A 13769-nucleotide genomic window follows, 5' to 3' on the forward strand; every position below is an offset into this window, starting at 1 on the left:
TCATTCTGACTTTGGACAGTCAGCTAGTCATTGAAACAACCAAAGAACGATCCTGTTAGGCAGTCATTTCCTGTGATTCTTCCTTATTTCAAACCAGAAGAAGCCAGTGGAGTCGAGTCAGCAGCTCTACCTCCTGAAACCCATTTCAACATACTGTAAAACGACTCTTTACAAGCTTCCTCCCCTTTAACAGTATTTCCAATAGCATTACAAACTTTACGGTGGACCCTGGACTATTTTATGGGTGTTCCTCCTGAGTGTTATAGCAGTGTGTGGGGTCATAGCAGCAGCAGAAGGAAGAGTCAGTCTTAAAGTAGTTGGATTCAATCATTTCCAACAAAAGTAGTCTGTCAACAGTCCTTCTACACATAACATGACTTATGTTTAAATATTAAATGCCTTTTTCCTCATCTTATTTTCCTCAACCTGCTTTTTCTACTCTACTTAGGTTACTTATTTCCTACATTTCCCAGAGGTTATTTATCCAACCTCAAAAGAGCATGTCTGCTGTTCCAGTTGAGGAAACTGCATGTCGCACTTCGATAAAACACGTCTTAAGTTTACTGCATTGCATCTTGTTAGATTGACTCTGTCAGTGGAGTAATACGTTCAGTCTTCATGTTCTTCCACCTTTACAATCTTTGACAATTATTGCAAAATGGTAACATGGGAGGATTAAAAGCCTTCTCATTCATTCAAACAGTTTTATACCAGAGTACAAAGTGCTAGTGGCTCTTTACATACATCAGTGTATTCCAAAGAATGTGCTTTAGAAAAATCTGGCGACCAATTTGCCTGTTATTACTGTTGTGAAAAACTCAGTGTCTCCTGCTGACTGTGACAGCTGCATAGATAGTAAAGATGTTAGACCGCTGCCTCCAGTTACTGATGAAGGTATATATTTGACATCAGTAACAACAACAGCCTGATTACATAATGGAGAAAAAGAGAAAAAACTTGACCATCCACCACATCTTTGTGATGAAGTGCTGTGTAATATAAAGTTTTTCTACTAGCTAGTTACTTAGTTAGTTTGTTACGACAGCTGAGACTTCCACAGGTTCTTCCTGATGTCCTTTACATTGTGGTCAAAAGTAATATTACATAGAAAGTAAGGACCCTGAACAATGGCCAGAAAAGTGAACCTGAGCTTTGACCTTTTGTATTAAAAAAGTCCTGTAAGATATTTGTGTGAAATTGTGTCAAAATAAGCCCATGAATTGTTCAGTTATAGCAGGAACTGTTTTGAGAGGTCACAGCGGCCTTCAACCACCCATATCTAATCAGCCTGTCTTTGAGTCCAGGTGGATGTTTATGCCAAATTTGAGGCAGGGGTCACATCAGGTTTGTGTAGCCCTTATCATCATTAAACAGTCAGAGCTGCAGTTGGTGCTGAGCATTGCCAAACCGAGATGAAATAGTAACAAGACAATAAAAGCATAAAATAAAAGCCCATATTAAAGCACAAGCATTAATTGAGGGAACATCTGAACGACGAGGTGCTACTCTAATAGTTGGTTTTAAACAGAAGGAGTGAGTGTGTGTAGAAGTGAGAATCAGTGTTTCTGGTTGAATTATCTTACAGGATCGCATATTAACCGAGCGGCTAAAAACAAACGCTGGTTCATTATTGAATAGCCATGATGTAATGCAGGGTGAGAAATTAACACCTCCCACCAAGCCAGTGTTGAAGAATCTATCTACCCACCACTTTGGCAGATGGCCACTCATTATTTGGACATTTCTTCTAAAAACCAGTTACCTCTGCTGCTCGGTACCAACACATGTAGAGAGGCCCTTGCTGTGCTGATAATGAAGCTGTTCTGCATACGACACATCTAATAGACCGGCCTTCGTCCATGCCATTTCTCTATAATGCTTCCTCATTGACTAAGAAGTAATTATGGAGAAGGCATCATGGAGAATAATTTAGTAGAATTAGCAATAATTCAGTCTAATCTTTCGTGAACCATGTTGTGATACTTAAATCTCTTAAAACATCTGAAATAAATGAGAGAATCTTATGTCTTGACTTGCGCTTTAGATAGGATATTTAATTTTCAACATGATTTGCCAAGTTGGCAGCACATTAGACACTAAACACTGATTTCTTTTCATTATTGGTTGCTAGCCATTTCCCATAACTGACAAGATTTCTTTTCAGAAAAGGAAGAAATGTCTGCAGCTCATTCGAGTTTGAGGAAGAGGCACAATATCAACATCATCATGACCCAAATGTGGCAGATCCACACACATCGACCGTGAATGTTTCAGGATGAGGTGGGAGGCCGGGATGACGGTTTCATGTACCTCAACCCGCCCTGCGTTAAATTCGATTTGAAAGTCGGCTGCAACAAACAGCTCAGAGCGGTGCAGATGGAAAATCCAGACGCAGATTTGGAATCCTTTAAAAGACAGTGAAAATATTCTCTTCAGACCTTAAACATCGGATACAGGCGGTTATTGGCTGAAATTTTAAATATGTCAGAGGTTAACAAATAAAGAATTCAGATCAAAGCACTCTTGAAAAGCAAGTAAAAGGTAGAAGTTATGTTTTGTCCTGACTTCAAAAAACAGGAACGTCACAAATGAAGCGTCTCTGAGCCATCTGGTATGATGAAGTGCAGAACTTTCAGCTTTAGGTGCACAAAAGTCAAATATTCAAATCCAATTCGGCTGATTTGCAACTGCAGCTCCATCAAAATACTAACGGCAAAAAATTTGCATTTGACAGGCAGCATTTTTATGCCATTTCCTGATCATTTCTTCTCAAGATAAGATAAGATAGAACTTAATTTATCCTGAAGGACATTCTAGAGCCAGATTGCTCCAAAGCTACAGTACAAAATAGGGCAGCTGTGACTCCGTGGTGGAGTCGGTCGTCTCTGGGTCGGAAGGCTGGTGGTTTGATCCCTCAGGCTACACATCGATGTGTCCTTGGGCAAGACATTGAACCCCAAATTGCTCCCGGTGGCATGGCCATCAAGTATGAATGGTATTGGTAATGATTGACAGTTGTGCACTTTACGTAGCCATGTGTGTGAAAGGGTGAATGTGACATGAGCGCTTTGAGGGGACTAGAAAAGCTATATAAGTATAGTCCATTTACTAGGGATGGGGACGTATACTCGAGTACTTGAGTACTTGTTGACGTCATTATTCGAGTAACGTTATTCTACTCGCGCACCTGCGCATATTAAAGTAGTTTAACTCAGTTAGCTTACATGCACCATGTCAGGAAAAGTGATGTCTGGAAGATGACGTGCTGTGCAAGATATGTGGTGTTAAACTTGTATATCATAGAAATAATAATTCAATGTTTAAACACATGCGCTTAAAGCACGAGGAGAAGCCAGCGGAGACAGACAACAGGCAGTCTCGCATCACATCATGTGCTAGCCCTGTTAGCACACGCAGTTGTGATGATACCAGAGCGGAGAAGATTAGCCTGCTAATAACAAACATGGTGACTGCAGATATGCTCCCAGTAAGTGTTGTGGAAGGAGAAGACTTCTTTGAGCTGATGCGTTTGTTGAGCCAGAGTACAAGCCACCATCACGTAATTCAATATTTATTTTAACTTGGAATGAACGACTAGGCTGTTGATTTAGAGTTACACTGTGACGTTTGACAACGGACTGTTACAACAACATTAACTGAAATACATTTGAAATTGCACTTGCTTTCTATTGTTGGCTATTTATTTACATGAATGTAAAAGTGTTAGATAGTAATGTTCTCTTACAGGCATATAGCCTACTATTCCCGGGCCGGGAGGTCCGTGTCCGACGTATGATTTTTTAAGGGTAAAAAAATATATTATTTGCGAGTACTCGATTACTCGTTCATAAGGTAGTTAGATTACTCGAATATTGAGATTACTGGAAATGCCCATCCCTACCTTTTACCATTTACAAAATACAGGTGTGAAATACATACATAAGTGACATATAAAGTGTTACACCCATCCTTTTCATAACTCCATTACACATAAAAACTGAGTGCTTCATCTCCATTGTGCATTGTCATATCCAGTATCAGGGCCTGGAAGTGCACCATGAAATTTCATGGCTGGTTGTTGCAGTTAGACGTGTAATACTTGTCATTTACTGAGTGGTTTGAATGCCCTTACCACAAACTGTGAATAGGCAAATCTTCCAGCAGCTGCGCTCCTTATCAGGCCTATTTGAATAGTTTAGAACGATAACAGGAACACAGATTTACTCCTGACCTGCCTGTTCTCTGCTAAGTTCTTAAGACGTCAGCATTGTAACACAGATACAATAGTTTGCCTCTCAGTGACAAATTGAATAAAAGAGGGCTGCTCTGTTTTCTCTTGCTGCTGGAATAAAAAACAGATCTGTGAAAAGCTCTCGTCTCAGCGCTGGTCTCATGAACAATAGATACCCTCCTCTCTTTCAACTTTTTCCATGAATGCTCGGTCGCCTGCCAGGGAAGAAAATCAACACAGGAGGAAAATAATCCCGCTTGGATCAGTCTCACAGATGCAACATGTTGTGTTGTTTAACCACAAGGAGCCTACCAATGACAGAGAGGGGTGGATAGAAAGAGAGAAAAAATACATGCAGTAAATACAAACTGGGGTTCTCATGCCACAGGTCAGGAAGTGAAACTATCGCCTGGCAGATACATGACAGTTTGATATCAATATACACAAACTGCTCCTTAAACACCCAGCTATAAACTAGCATATTTTCCTTCTTTCTTGGCGATGTCTCCTTTATCTACACAGCTGTCTGTTTGTTCACCGCAGCCTGTCAGTCATTGGGTTTCGGGGCTGGCAGATCAAAACCAGGTCCTGGAAACAAAAGCTGCCAAACCCAGACACAACCCACCATCCTCCTGTTTGGATCCAGTCACTGTTTCCATCCTTCTTCCGTCATTTTTCCACCATCAACCCATCTTTTTGTGTCTAAATTACAGTAAGTAGTTTAACTGACCATTTCCTAAGTCCTGCCCTTCTTTACAGTCACTACGCCTGTCAAGCTTTCTGTTCTCGCATGGCACATTATGCTGTCTGATGAATGGAAAACTGTCAAGGATTTATCAGCCGCAGCACGCTTGCTAATTAAGCTAACGTTAGCAGCAAGAGCTGGTTGAAACCTCCATCTCTGGCTAACCTTTACTTTGTTTCCAGCTGACTCGTTCTACACAAGTCTTCTTTAAAAGGGTCTTAGATATGCACTTGATGGCTACTAATGTGATACTGTGCTGAAAGCCTGAGGCTTAAGCCGTGTGCCCCGGAAATAAAGTCCTTGCTAGCTGATGATAGCGTGTAGAAGACATGGAAATAAAGAGACAGCATTGGTCTTGTTATGCAGTGTTAAGCTGTCTAGCCCTAGTGTGATAAATAAGTAAGTATAAGAAGGAAAAATATGCGATCAGACTGTTAGTTTGTTTGAACATAACCCTGTTTGCCTCCTTAGCAGTACTGAGTGGCTAACGTTAGCTATGCTGTAAAGTAGCATCCAGGACTAGCTTTCACACAATGGCAATGCTGGGCTTCATTTCATAAAATAACCTGAAACCCCACAAAATAATGTAGTATGAAATGCTTGTTGCCCTTGAAAGTAATGCTAAGTTATTGCTATAGTTAGTCAGCCAAATATGCTAACAACTGTGCCTTGGATTAGAGCAGTTAAACACACTATGTACACCGCTCCTTACACTTTTTTTTTCTAATTCTGTGGTTTTGTAAAGGCTAACAAAAAAATAAATACCTCCCTAAGCTCTTTAAAATGCAGCTACTGCTCTTATAACAGCCTCATGGCCAAAGCTTCAACATGAGGAGAAATCCAAAGCTTGACAGGACTGCTGTGCCTAGCAACGGTCTCCAAGCTGTGATTGGACAGTCTCCGTTTGGGGAAGGGATTTAAGGAACTGTTGATTCCTCACATCAAGGTGGGAAATCTCAAGGGGCCGGATGAAGCAGTAACTAACTCTTTCCTCCTACGTGTAGTCTACTGTCAGCCGTCCATTGAGCAAGGCACCCCCTCCCCCTCAAACACACACACACACACACACAAGTGGAGCTCCTCCAACAGAACACTGTCTCTCTCCTGGGACTCCCAGCTAAGAAGTTGTGTAACTCTAATGTGACCGTGACGCAGCTTCTTGGTTCAAAGGACTGTTTTTATTTAACTCTCCCCTCAGAAAATCACTCCTTAAAAAACAACAGTGACACATCTGTGGCTACTCTGTGTCTCTATTTGCTCTCTGAATCATGCCAACATCCGTCAGAAGTGATCATTACTTAGGAGAGACACACGCACACAGTCAATACTTCAGACAAAAGCTGTATATCTGAGAAGGATTCTGTACCCACAGCTTCATTTCAGCCTTTTATCGATTTAGTGCTTTCTCTGTGGAAAAGCATTTAGTTAGTTAAGTAATGGATGTGCTCTCTGGCTGAAATTACACTGCATTCTGGTGACATAAACATATCGAACTGCTGAGGCCTCAAATGGTTTTGAAGCCACAGGTGTGTTAGTTAGATGACTGTGCTGTAGTTACACAACAGCAGGACGTCTAACACATGTGATCAGTCTTATGAGGTAAAACAGTGTGTGTTCAACAGCCTGCATATATAGGGGAGATATGACCTTAAAGATTACAGATACACTGCTGGGTGTGTGTGTTGTCCTCCAGCAGACAATGCAGGCCCCTTTGCTGTGCAGACTATCCACCAAATGACAGGCCCTATAATAGACATCAATAATGCAAAATCATCACCTCCATCCTCACTCAGAGTGTGACGTGCTACTGCTCCATTTTCTCCTACATTTCCTGAAGAGCCGGTGAAGTCACACAGCCTGCGATGACAGACAGATGTATTGATAAAGCTGAAGTTAGAAGCATGCACAGACAGAGTCTGAACGCCTAGAGCTGCAGATAACAGCGGACGAACCTTTCACACTACACTCCTGGACCGGCCGGCCTTAAAAGCTCCCAGGATCCCCGCTGCTGAGCCAATTTATATGTGCTCCTGTCTCCGCAGTTTCCTGGAAGAAAAGCACTGCACTCACTTCTGAATCCTCCACCACCTACTACAAGCTAATCTACTCCTCCAGCTAAAATCACAACACACTGACAAATAGTTGCAGTGATCCACCTTTGGGTGAGAGCTGAGCTTCCTGTCAACACTGGACAAAGTGAGCGTGAGTCAATAAGGCTGGACTGTGTTAAGCACATGTGACTGTGATTTGCTCTCGCACAGTCATCTCCCCCCTGCACACACTGTTTATCACATGAATATAAATGTGAATTTAGCATTTATTACAGTTTTTAAGAGTCTTGTGACACATGCTGAACTGAGTTTTTGTTGGCTTTTCCTGCGGTTTGGAGCCACTCTCGCTATCTGCCATTTAGCTCCCCTCTCACACCGCTGATTAGCAGGAAAGAAGACGCTGAAAGGCGCTGGTTTCTAAAACGACCTCTGAGGTCTGTCCAACAAGGGAGACTTTAAAGGGGCATGCTGGTGAGTGAGCAGGCTGTGTGTGCAACAATGAACATATAGGTTTGTGAGGCGTCTCGCTGCTGGGTGTTTACCAAAGTTTCCTGTCATTCTACAGAATGTGTGCCGTATATGGCCGGAAGTGGAAGCGAGGAAACTTCACTTTCATCTGTAAACTACACCCACAGGAATAGCACATATATCATCAAATGCAGAAACATGTCAATAGGCCCATTTTGGGGGAGACTTATAGGTCACTGTGGGCCTGTGTTGAAGTTGTTTAAAAGGGCCAGTTCGCCAATTTTCAACCAAGTCCTATCATGCTATTATGGGGAGCTTATGGTAGAAAAAAAAACGCAATTTGGCTCTGTGCCTTTGGAGGACGCTATCCACTTCTCCACTTCTCCAATGTGCCCTGGAAAACCTCCGCCAGACTACGTAAAATACGTCATCCGGCGGAGGCCAGGGAGCTCGCTAAACTACACTTCCTCAATCTAGGATGCCCGCCTCTGATGTCACGTCTCGTTCAACATCGTCAGGTTTGAAATGTAGACTGCAGACCCGAAGATTTTTTAGATGATCCACCGGTATATTCTCGTCGTATTGACGATTCTGTTCCACTCTGAACCATTGCCTGCAGCGAAACGGTAGTATTTCACTCCAGCATCTCTTTCAAAGGGAGGGGCACAATGCATGCTGGGAGTTGTAGGAATGTAGAATGTGCGAAACCACGAGCTGTTTGTACAACTTTCTCCACAGCTATGGCGCCAATTTCAAATATTATTGCTTCTATCGTTTACAGAGAACACCAGCTTTGACTGACAGTGGCTTTTTCCAGGGGTGAACTGCTCCTTTAATGATGGTAAGATTAAACACATTTAATCATCCTCAGTTTTGGAACCACAAAAATTAAGTTTCACATTGATCACAAGAAGGTAAACCTCATGTAACGCTCAGCCTCAAGCTTGAGCTCTTGTCCTAATTTCATCTGTAAGTTGGCGTCATTAAGGCCAGTAAACCTGAGAAATACTCACGAACAGTTATTATGAGTGTGTACACTCATACAAGTCAAACTTTCACAGTGACACAGCTGCAAGTTTATGATCAAAGATAAAAGGAACCTTAAAGATTAGCTTTCAACATCTTCAGACATTTCTCCACAGAGGACTGTAAACACTCCGTAGAACTGACACTGTGTTCAGTTTAAACTGCCATACAGAGTCCAACAAAAGGGACAGTTTAGTATAGTGCTCTATTGAACTTATAATAGCAAAGCTAAAAGCTGCTTGGGGAGTTCTTTGGCAGTAAGAGCGAAAGAATCAAGGGAGCATGACAGAGCAGGAGAAACCAGTTAAAGTATTTCTTATTGTAGGATTTCCGATCATTACAGATTATTCAGAGGTGGTTTTTGAATCAGCTGTCGTGATAGTCGGAGTCCTGCTTATGATGGCAGACACACAGCTGCTGGACTCTGAGTTAACCACAATGACACAACATGTGATTGGTAATGTTGGATGCTATCTGTGAACAGTCAGATGGGTTAAATTGTGTGATCTATTTAAGTTATCTCTGTTATTGTCACTTTGAATAATTTGCTTGGTAATTTTCTGATTTTCTCTGCACTGCTAAACACACTCCTGACATCTGCAAGTCACCATTATGTAGAGTCTGACTAATGAATGAATGAACACACAGGCTCATGATTCATACCTTAGACATAACTCCCAGGGAGAAGCTTTTGTCCATGTTTGGAAACCTTTCAACACTTTTACGTAATTAAAACGCAAATTTTCCATTTGACCCAACTGTTGCCAAGAGAAGAAAGAGCACAAAGGTAAAGCAACAGTGGGGGACCAGTAAGGAACGTTTTATGACATTAATGGGAGTTGCTGGCACGGGCACAAGAACTGAAAGGATTAGTCGATTTGCAGAATATTAATCTCAAAGTATTTACATTATAAATCGACTTATAATGAGTGATTTATTAAGAAAGTTATCCTTCAGTCCCAACATCTAAAATGTAAAGATCGGGCTGCGCTTCAACTATCTTTTGGTCTCTCTTGCACCAGTAAAAGATTTGAATTTCCAACATGTTTAAAAGAAGGAATCATCAATGAAGATTTAGTCCTTTTTTCAGCTTTGATGGAGGCAAAAGAAATGGAAGAAACGCTTTTGAAAGTGTTCAACCAAAAGAAAAACTTTATCAAACTTAATATCTCAGCAGCTCCTGTGTGACTAGCTTGCTGGTTTAAGCCTCAGGGAGGCTTTGGTCATACCCAATGACAAATGTGTTACATGTTACAGCCCTGCAAAAACTAATACAATAAAAAGTGCTTCTAAAATAAATTGCCTTCTCTGGCTTTCAAGTCTGTATGTGAGCTATGAGAGCTTTTGAAAAATATACAAACCCACAGCTACAAACTTTGTTTCATGACAGCATGAGAAGTTATTAAGCACCTCGTCTCCTTCAAAGGGAAGGATGGTGTGAGGGAAAACTACACTTTACCAGCGCAGCACCACCTTTGTTTAAACAGATTAGATCTGCCTCTGTGTAAAGACAGCAGCCAGGTGTAGCCCATCATCCAGGCTCCATATTAATGCAGCCTGCAATCCAACTCCAGAGAAAGTTGCTTATCATGGAGTGCCACTCTGACCCCCCTGACAACCACAAACACACACACACACACACACACACACTCACATTCACACACACACACACACTCACACACACTCACACACACAGAGAGCTATCAGCCTAATGGAAAAGTAAAAGGGCTTCTCTGGTTGACTGGAGCAAAGCAAACACAGGGAGACAGATAGGACAAGACAACAGACAGGTGGAATACACACGGGGCGTTCTCACACACACACACAGACACACACACACACAACTAGAGGGGTAATAGAGGCAGTGTATTGTGCACACAACCACCCACGCAGGGCACCTCATACACACACTAACAGCAGGATACAGTGCACCACATCAGCACAGGCAGACACACACACACAGTTAGAGCACCCTGGATGTTCCCAACACAATAAAGTATCTGTGCTCAGTCGCGCACACACACACGCACGCACACACACACACACGCACGCACACACGCACGCACGCACACACGCACACGCACACACACGCACGCGCACACACACGCACGCGCACACACACACACACACACACACACACACACACACACACACACACACACACACACACACACACTATGATAGGTGTGTACAATGGAAAGAAGTCTTCTTCTGCACCTGGAGGATATTTAATTTACATTTCATGCATGGCATACTACTGCATGTACAGGCCTGGGATATTATGAATGGAATCCCTGCCTCCACACACACACACAGGGTCAGCCTCACCGTTCATTACAACAACAAGCTGTTACTAAACACCACTAGTAGTTCTATGAGTTTATAAACCAACCATATACACAACACACACAGGAGAAAAACGACCTGTCATGATAAATGTTGTGTTTCAGCATAAAGGAATGGCGTTCACACAATCGCTCGTTCATTCAACTTCGTGGTCAATTTGGAGGCTGCAGATGGTGTTGCTGATGTATTGTTTTGGGTTATACTAAGAGGTGTTACTAACTACTAGGGCTGCTACGTGTAACCATTTTCAATATTCACTGATCTGCCAGATGATTTATCCGTTTATCATTTGGCTTTTAAAACATCAGAGAATTGTCAAAAAGGCCTGTCATCAAAATGTCTCGTTCTCATCTCTTGTCATTTTATTAGCTATAGATGTTTTTATACAGATACATGGACGAGTTACTTTACGATAATATTGCAACTCAACTAATATAAATAACATTGGTGGAGCCCTGCGATTCGCTGGCGACCAGTCAGGGGTGTAGCCCACCTCTCGCTCCAATGCCAACTGGGATAGGCTCCAGCCGCTCTGCAGCCCTGAACAGGATAAGCGGTATAGATAATGGATGGATGGAATATTGGTGGATAAACATTAATTGCTGACATTTTGCTAGCTTTGTCTGACATTAAAGTCTCTGCTAGGATCACACTTTTGTTTATCGTCAAACAATTATTCACCTGAAACAGTTAATTTGGGGGCTTATTGGTTATCGTATCGGATTAGTGCATTGACTGACATGCCCACCGATATCACATTTTAGGCAGTATCGAAAGCCAATACTGATACTGGTATCAGACCACTCTAAGTTTGACCAAAATATTTACTCTATTGTTAGTAAGTTAAAGCAGGATGTTTCATCATTAGAGCATTGAGAACAAGTATGGCCTTCTTTGCCTAAGAAACTACTTCATTGATTACATGACAATCACATTATCTGTCAGTCAACAAATGATTGTTTCAGCTCTAGTTTCTCATATTTATTGTAGCCTATGTCTTTTTTAACTGGGTATGTATAAAATCAGAAACATGAAGTTAAATCTCAATGTTCATCTTGAACATCATTAACAGGCATAACATGTTTGACACAACAGCCAAGTTAAACTGAACCTAGTTTGATCCAACAGTGGAAAATGTTAATAGCCTCTTCTAAAAAAGATATCACGTCCTGACAGCATGGTCTATCAGTGCTTTAACTCAATGTTAACTGCACACTTCCTGATCTCTGCTCATTTCTCGGAGGAGCAGCAGCAGCAACTTGTGCTGACGTGCTCTACAGGCTCACCCCCCCCTCACCACCACCACCCCCGGCCCTGTGAGCCAGGCCAGCAGCCTCATATTAACAACAACCCCTGTGCATGCTTACACCTTTATTCAGCTCTCACATTAACCGGCACCGACACGTTAAAGTGGTCACCAGGCTGCCCGGTGTGGACGTGCTCCGCTCCCGCTGCCACTGGAAGGCAATCACCGGCACAGCGGGAGGTCTGTGCACGCCGACCGGCCAGCCCCGCCACCCTGCTGCCCTTGTCCACACTCATCTCCACCAAATCAATGCCTGCCCACTGATACTAGCAGGCCCTTTATCGCGTTCCCCACAGCATCGGTAGAGCCGCAAAACCGTGCCCAGAAAAGCAGACGAGCGTCAAATCACGGCGCCCCATCTTCGCTTTGTCCTGGAAGAAAACATCCACACGGACACCGACACCGACCGAGCGGCCAGAAAAAGCAGTCGAGGAACGGAAATCCTACCTTTCGACTCATCGCTGTCCCCGAGTAGAAGTAGTAGGCTATCCCCAGCACCCATAGCACCGCAAAACACAACAATATCCTCGATTTCCTCCGCATGGCTGTCCCGTTTTCCCTCCGCCTGCCTGCGCGCTCTGTGGCTCTGCTCTGCTCCGGTCTGGCTGTAGCAGCGGCTCGTCCCGGTCGGCTGTGTCCGTGCAGGGCGCTTCTCCGTGCGGCTTCTGCAGGATTCGTCAGTCGGTCAGGGGGAGCGGTGGGAGCAGGAAGCAGCCAGCCAACATCAGCGGGGTTAGAGGGCAAAGGCTAGCATACTCTAATCCAATCAAACACCGGCTCAGGCAGCCCTGGAGGAGGGCCGGCGCTGGCAGCGAGTCGAGCCGAGCCGTGCCGTGCGGTTCCGTGCTAAAGCCGAGCAGAGGGGGTGGGGTCAGTCCCTGAAGCAAATGATTGTAGTTGAATATCAGTTGTGTGGCTCTGGGAGCTGAGAGAGAGGATATGTGCTCATCATCATGCTACATGATTTCACTGTCTGTCTGCTGAAAGCTGCACGTGCTGCGAGGAGACGCCAGGGGCGCTAGAGACACTTTTACCCGGGTTAAACTGAGAAAACAGAAGCTGCTTTCTCTCTGGTTCAGAGCCAGCTAAGCAAAAGTAGAGGGACACATCACGAGAGGCCTACAAGGCTGTCACTTTACCCCCTTAACCCTTTTCTTTTCTTCCTTCCTTCCTTCCTTCCTTCCTGCTTTACTCCGTCCTGTCCTTGGCTCCTTCCCTCCTGCTTCCTCACCTCCTCCCTTCCTTTTTTCCTCACTTGGTTCTTTCTTGCCTTCTTCCTTCATTCCTCTTGTCTTCCCTTGATTCCATGCTTCCTTTTCTCCTTCCTTCCTTACTCCGTTTCATGCTTCCTTCCTAGTTTTCCTAGTTTTTTCCCTCCTTTCCTCCCTTGTTGCCTTCCATCTCCCTTCCTCCCTTATTTCCCTTCCCTCTGGGTTCAGTCATTTCTTCCTCCCTTGTTCCCTTCCTTCCTCTTTTCTCCCTTGGTTCCTTCCTTCATTCCTGTATCCCTCCTTCCTCCCTTCTTTCATTTCACTCTAAGAAAATTAAAAAATAGAAAGAAATAACCTAAATATCCACCCATCTTCTATTTAACTG

General features: G+C 43.4%; 1 protein-coding gene across 1 annotated transcript in view; it reads right to left on the reverse strand.

Annotated features, from left to right (window-relative positions):
• galnt2 (UDP-N-acetyl-alpha-D-galactosamine:polypeptide N-acetylgalactosaminyltransferase 2) overlaps positions 1 to 13013 on the reverse strand; it is a 61176-nt gene extending 48163 nt beyond the window's left edge. Inside the window, 2 exon segments of the mRNA XM_069657988.1 lie at positions 12621 to 12853; positions 12856 to 13013. Of these exon segments, the coding sequence (XP_069514089.1) occupies positions 12621 to 12853; positions 12856 to 12898 (276 nt within the window). The 5' untranslated portion in view covers positions 12899 to 13013.
• Positions 13014 to 13769: the final 756 nt, after the last annotated feature.

Source organism: Semicossyphus pulcher, unplaced genomic scaffold, assembly GCF_022749685.1.
Source record: "Semicossyphus pulcher isolate SPU_LCO1_2020_fin unplaced genomic scaffold, fSemPul1.0.p SCAF_1, whole genome shotgun sequence".
Taxonomy (NCBI): Eukaryota; Metazoa; Chordata; class Actinopteri; order Labriformes; family Labridae; genus Semicossyphus; species Semicossyphus pulcher.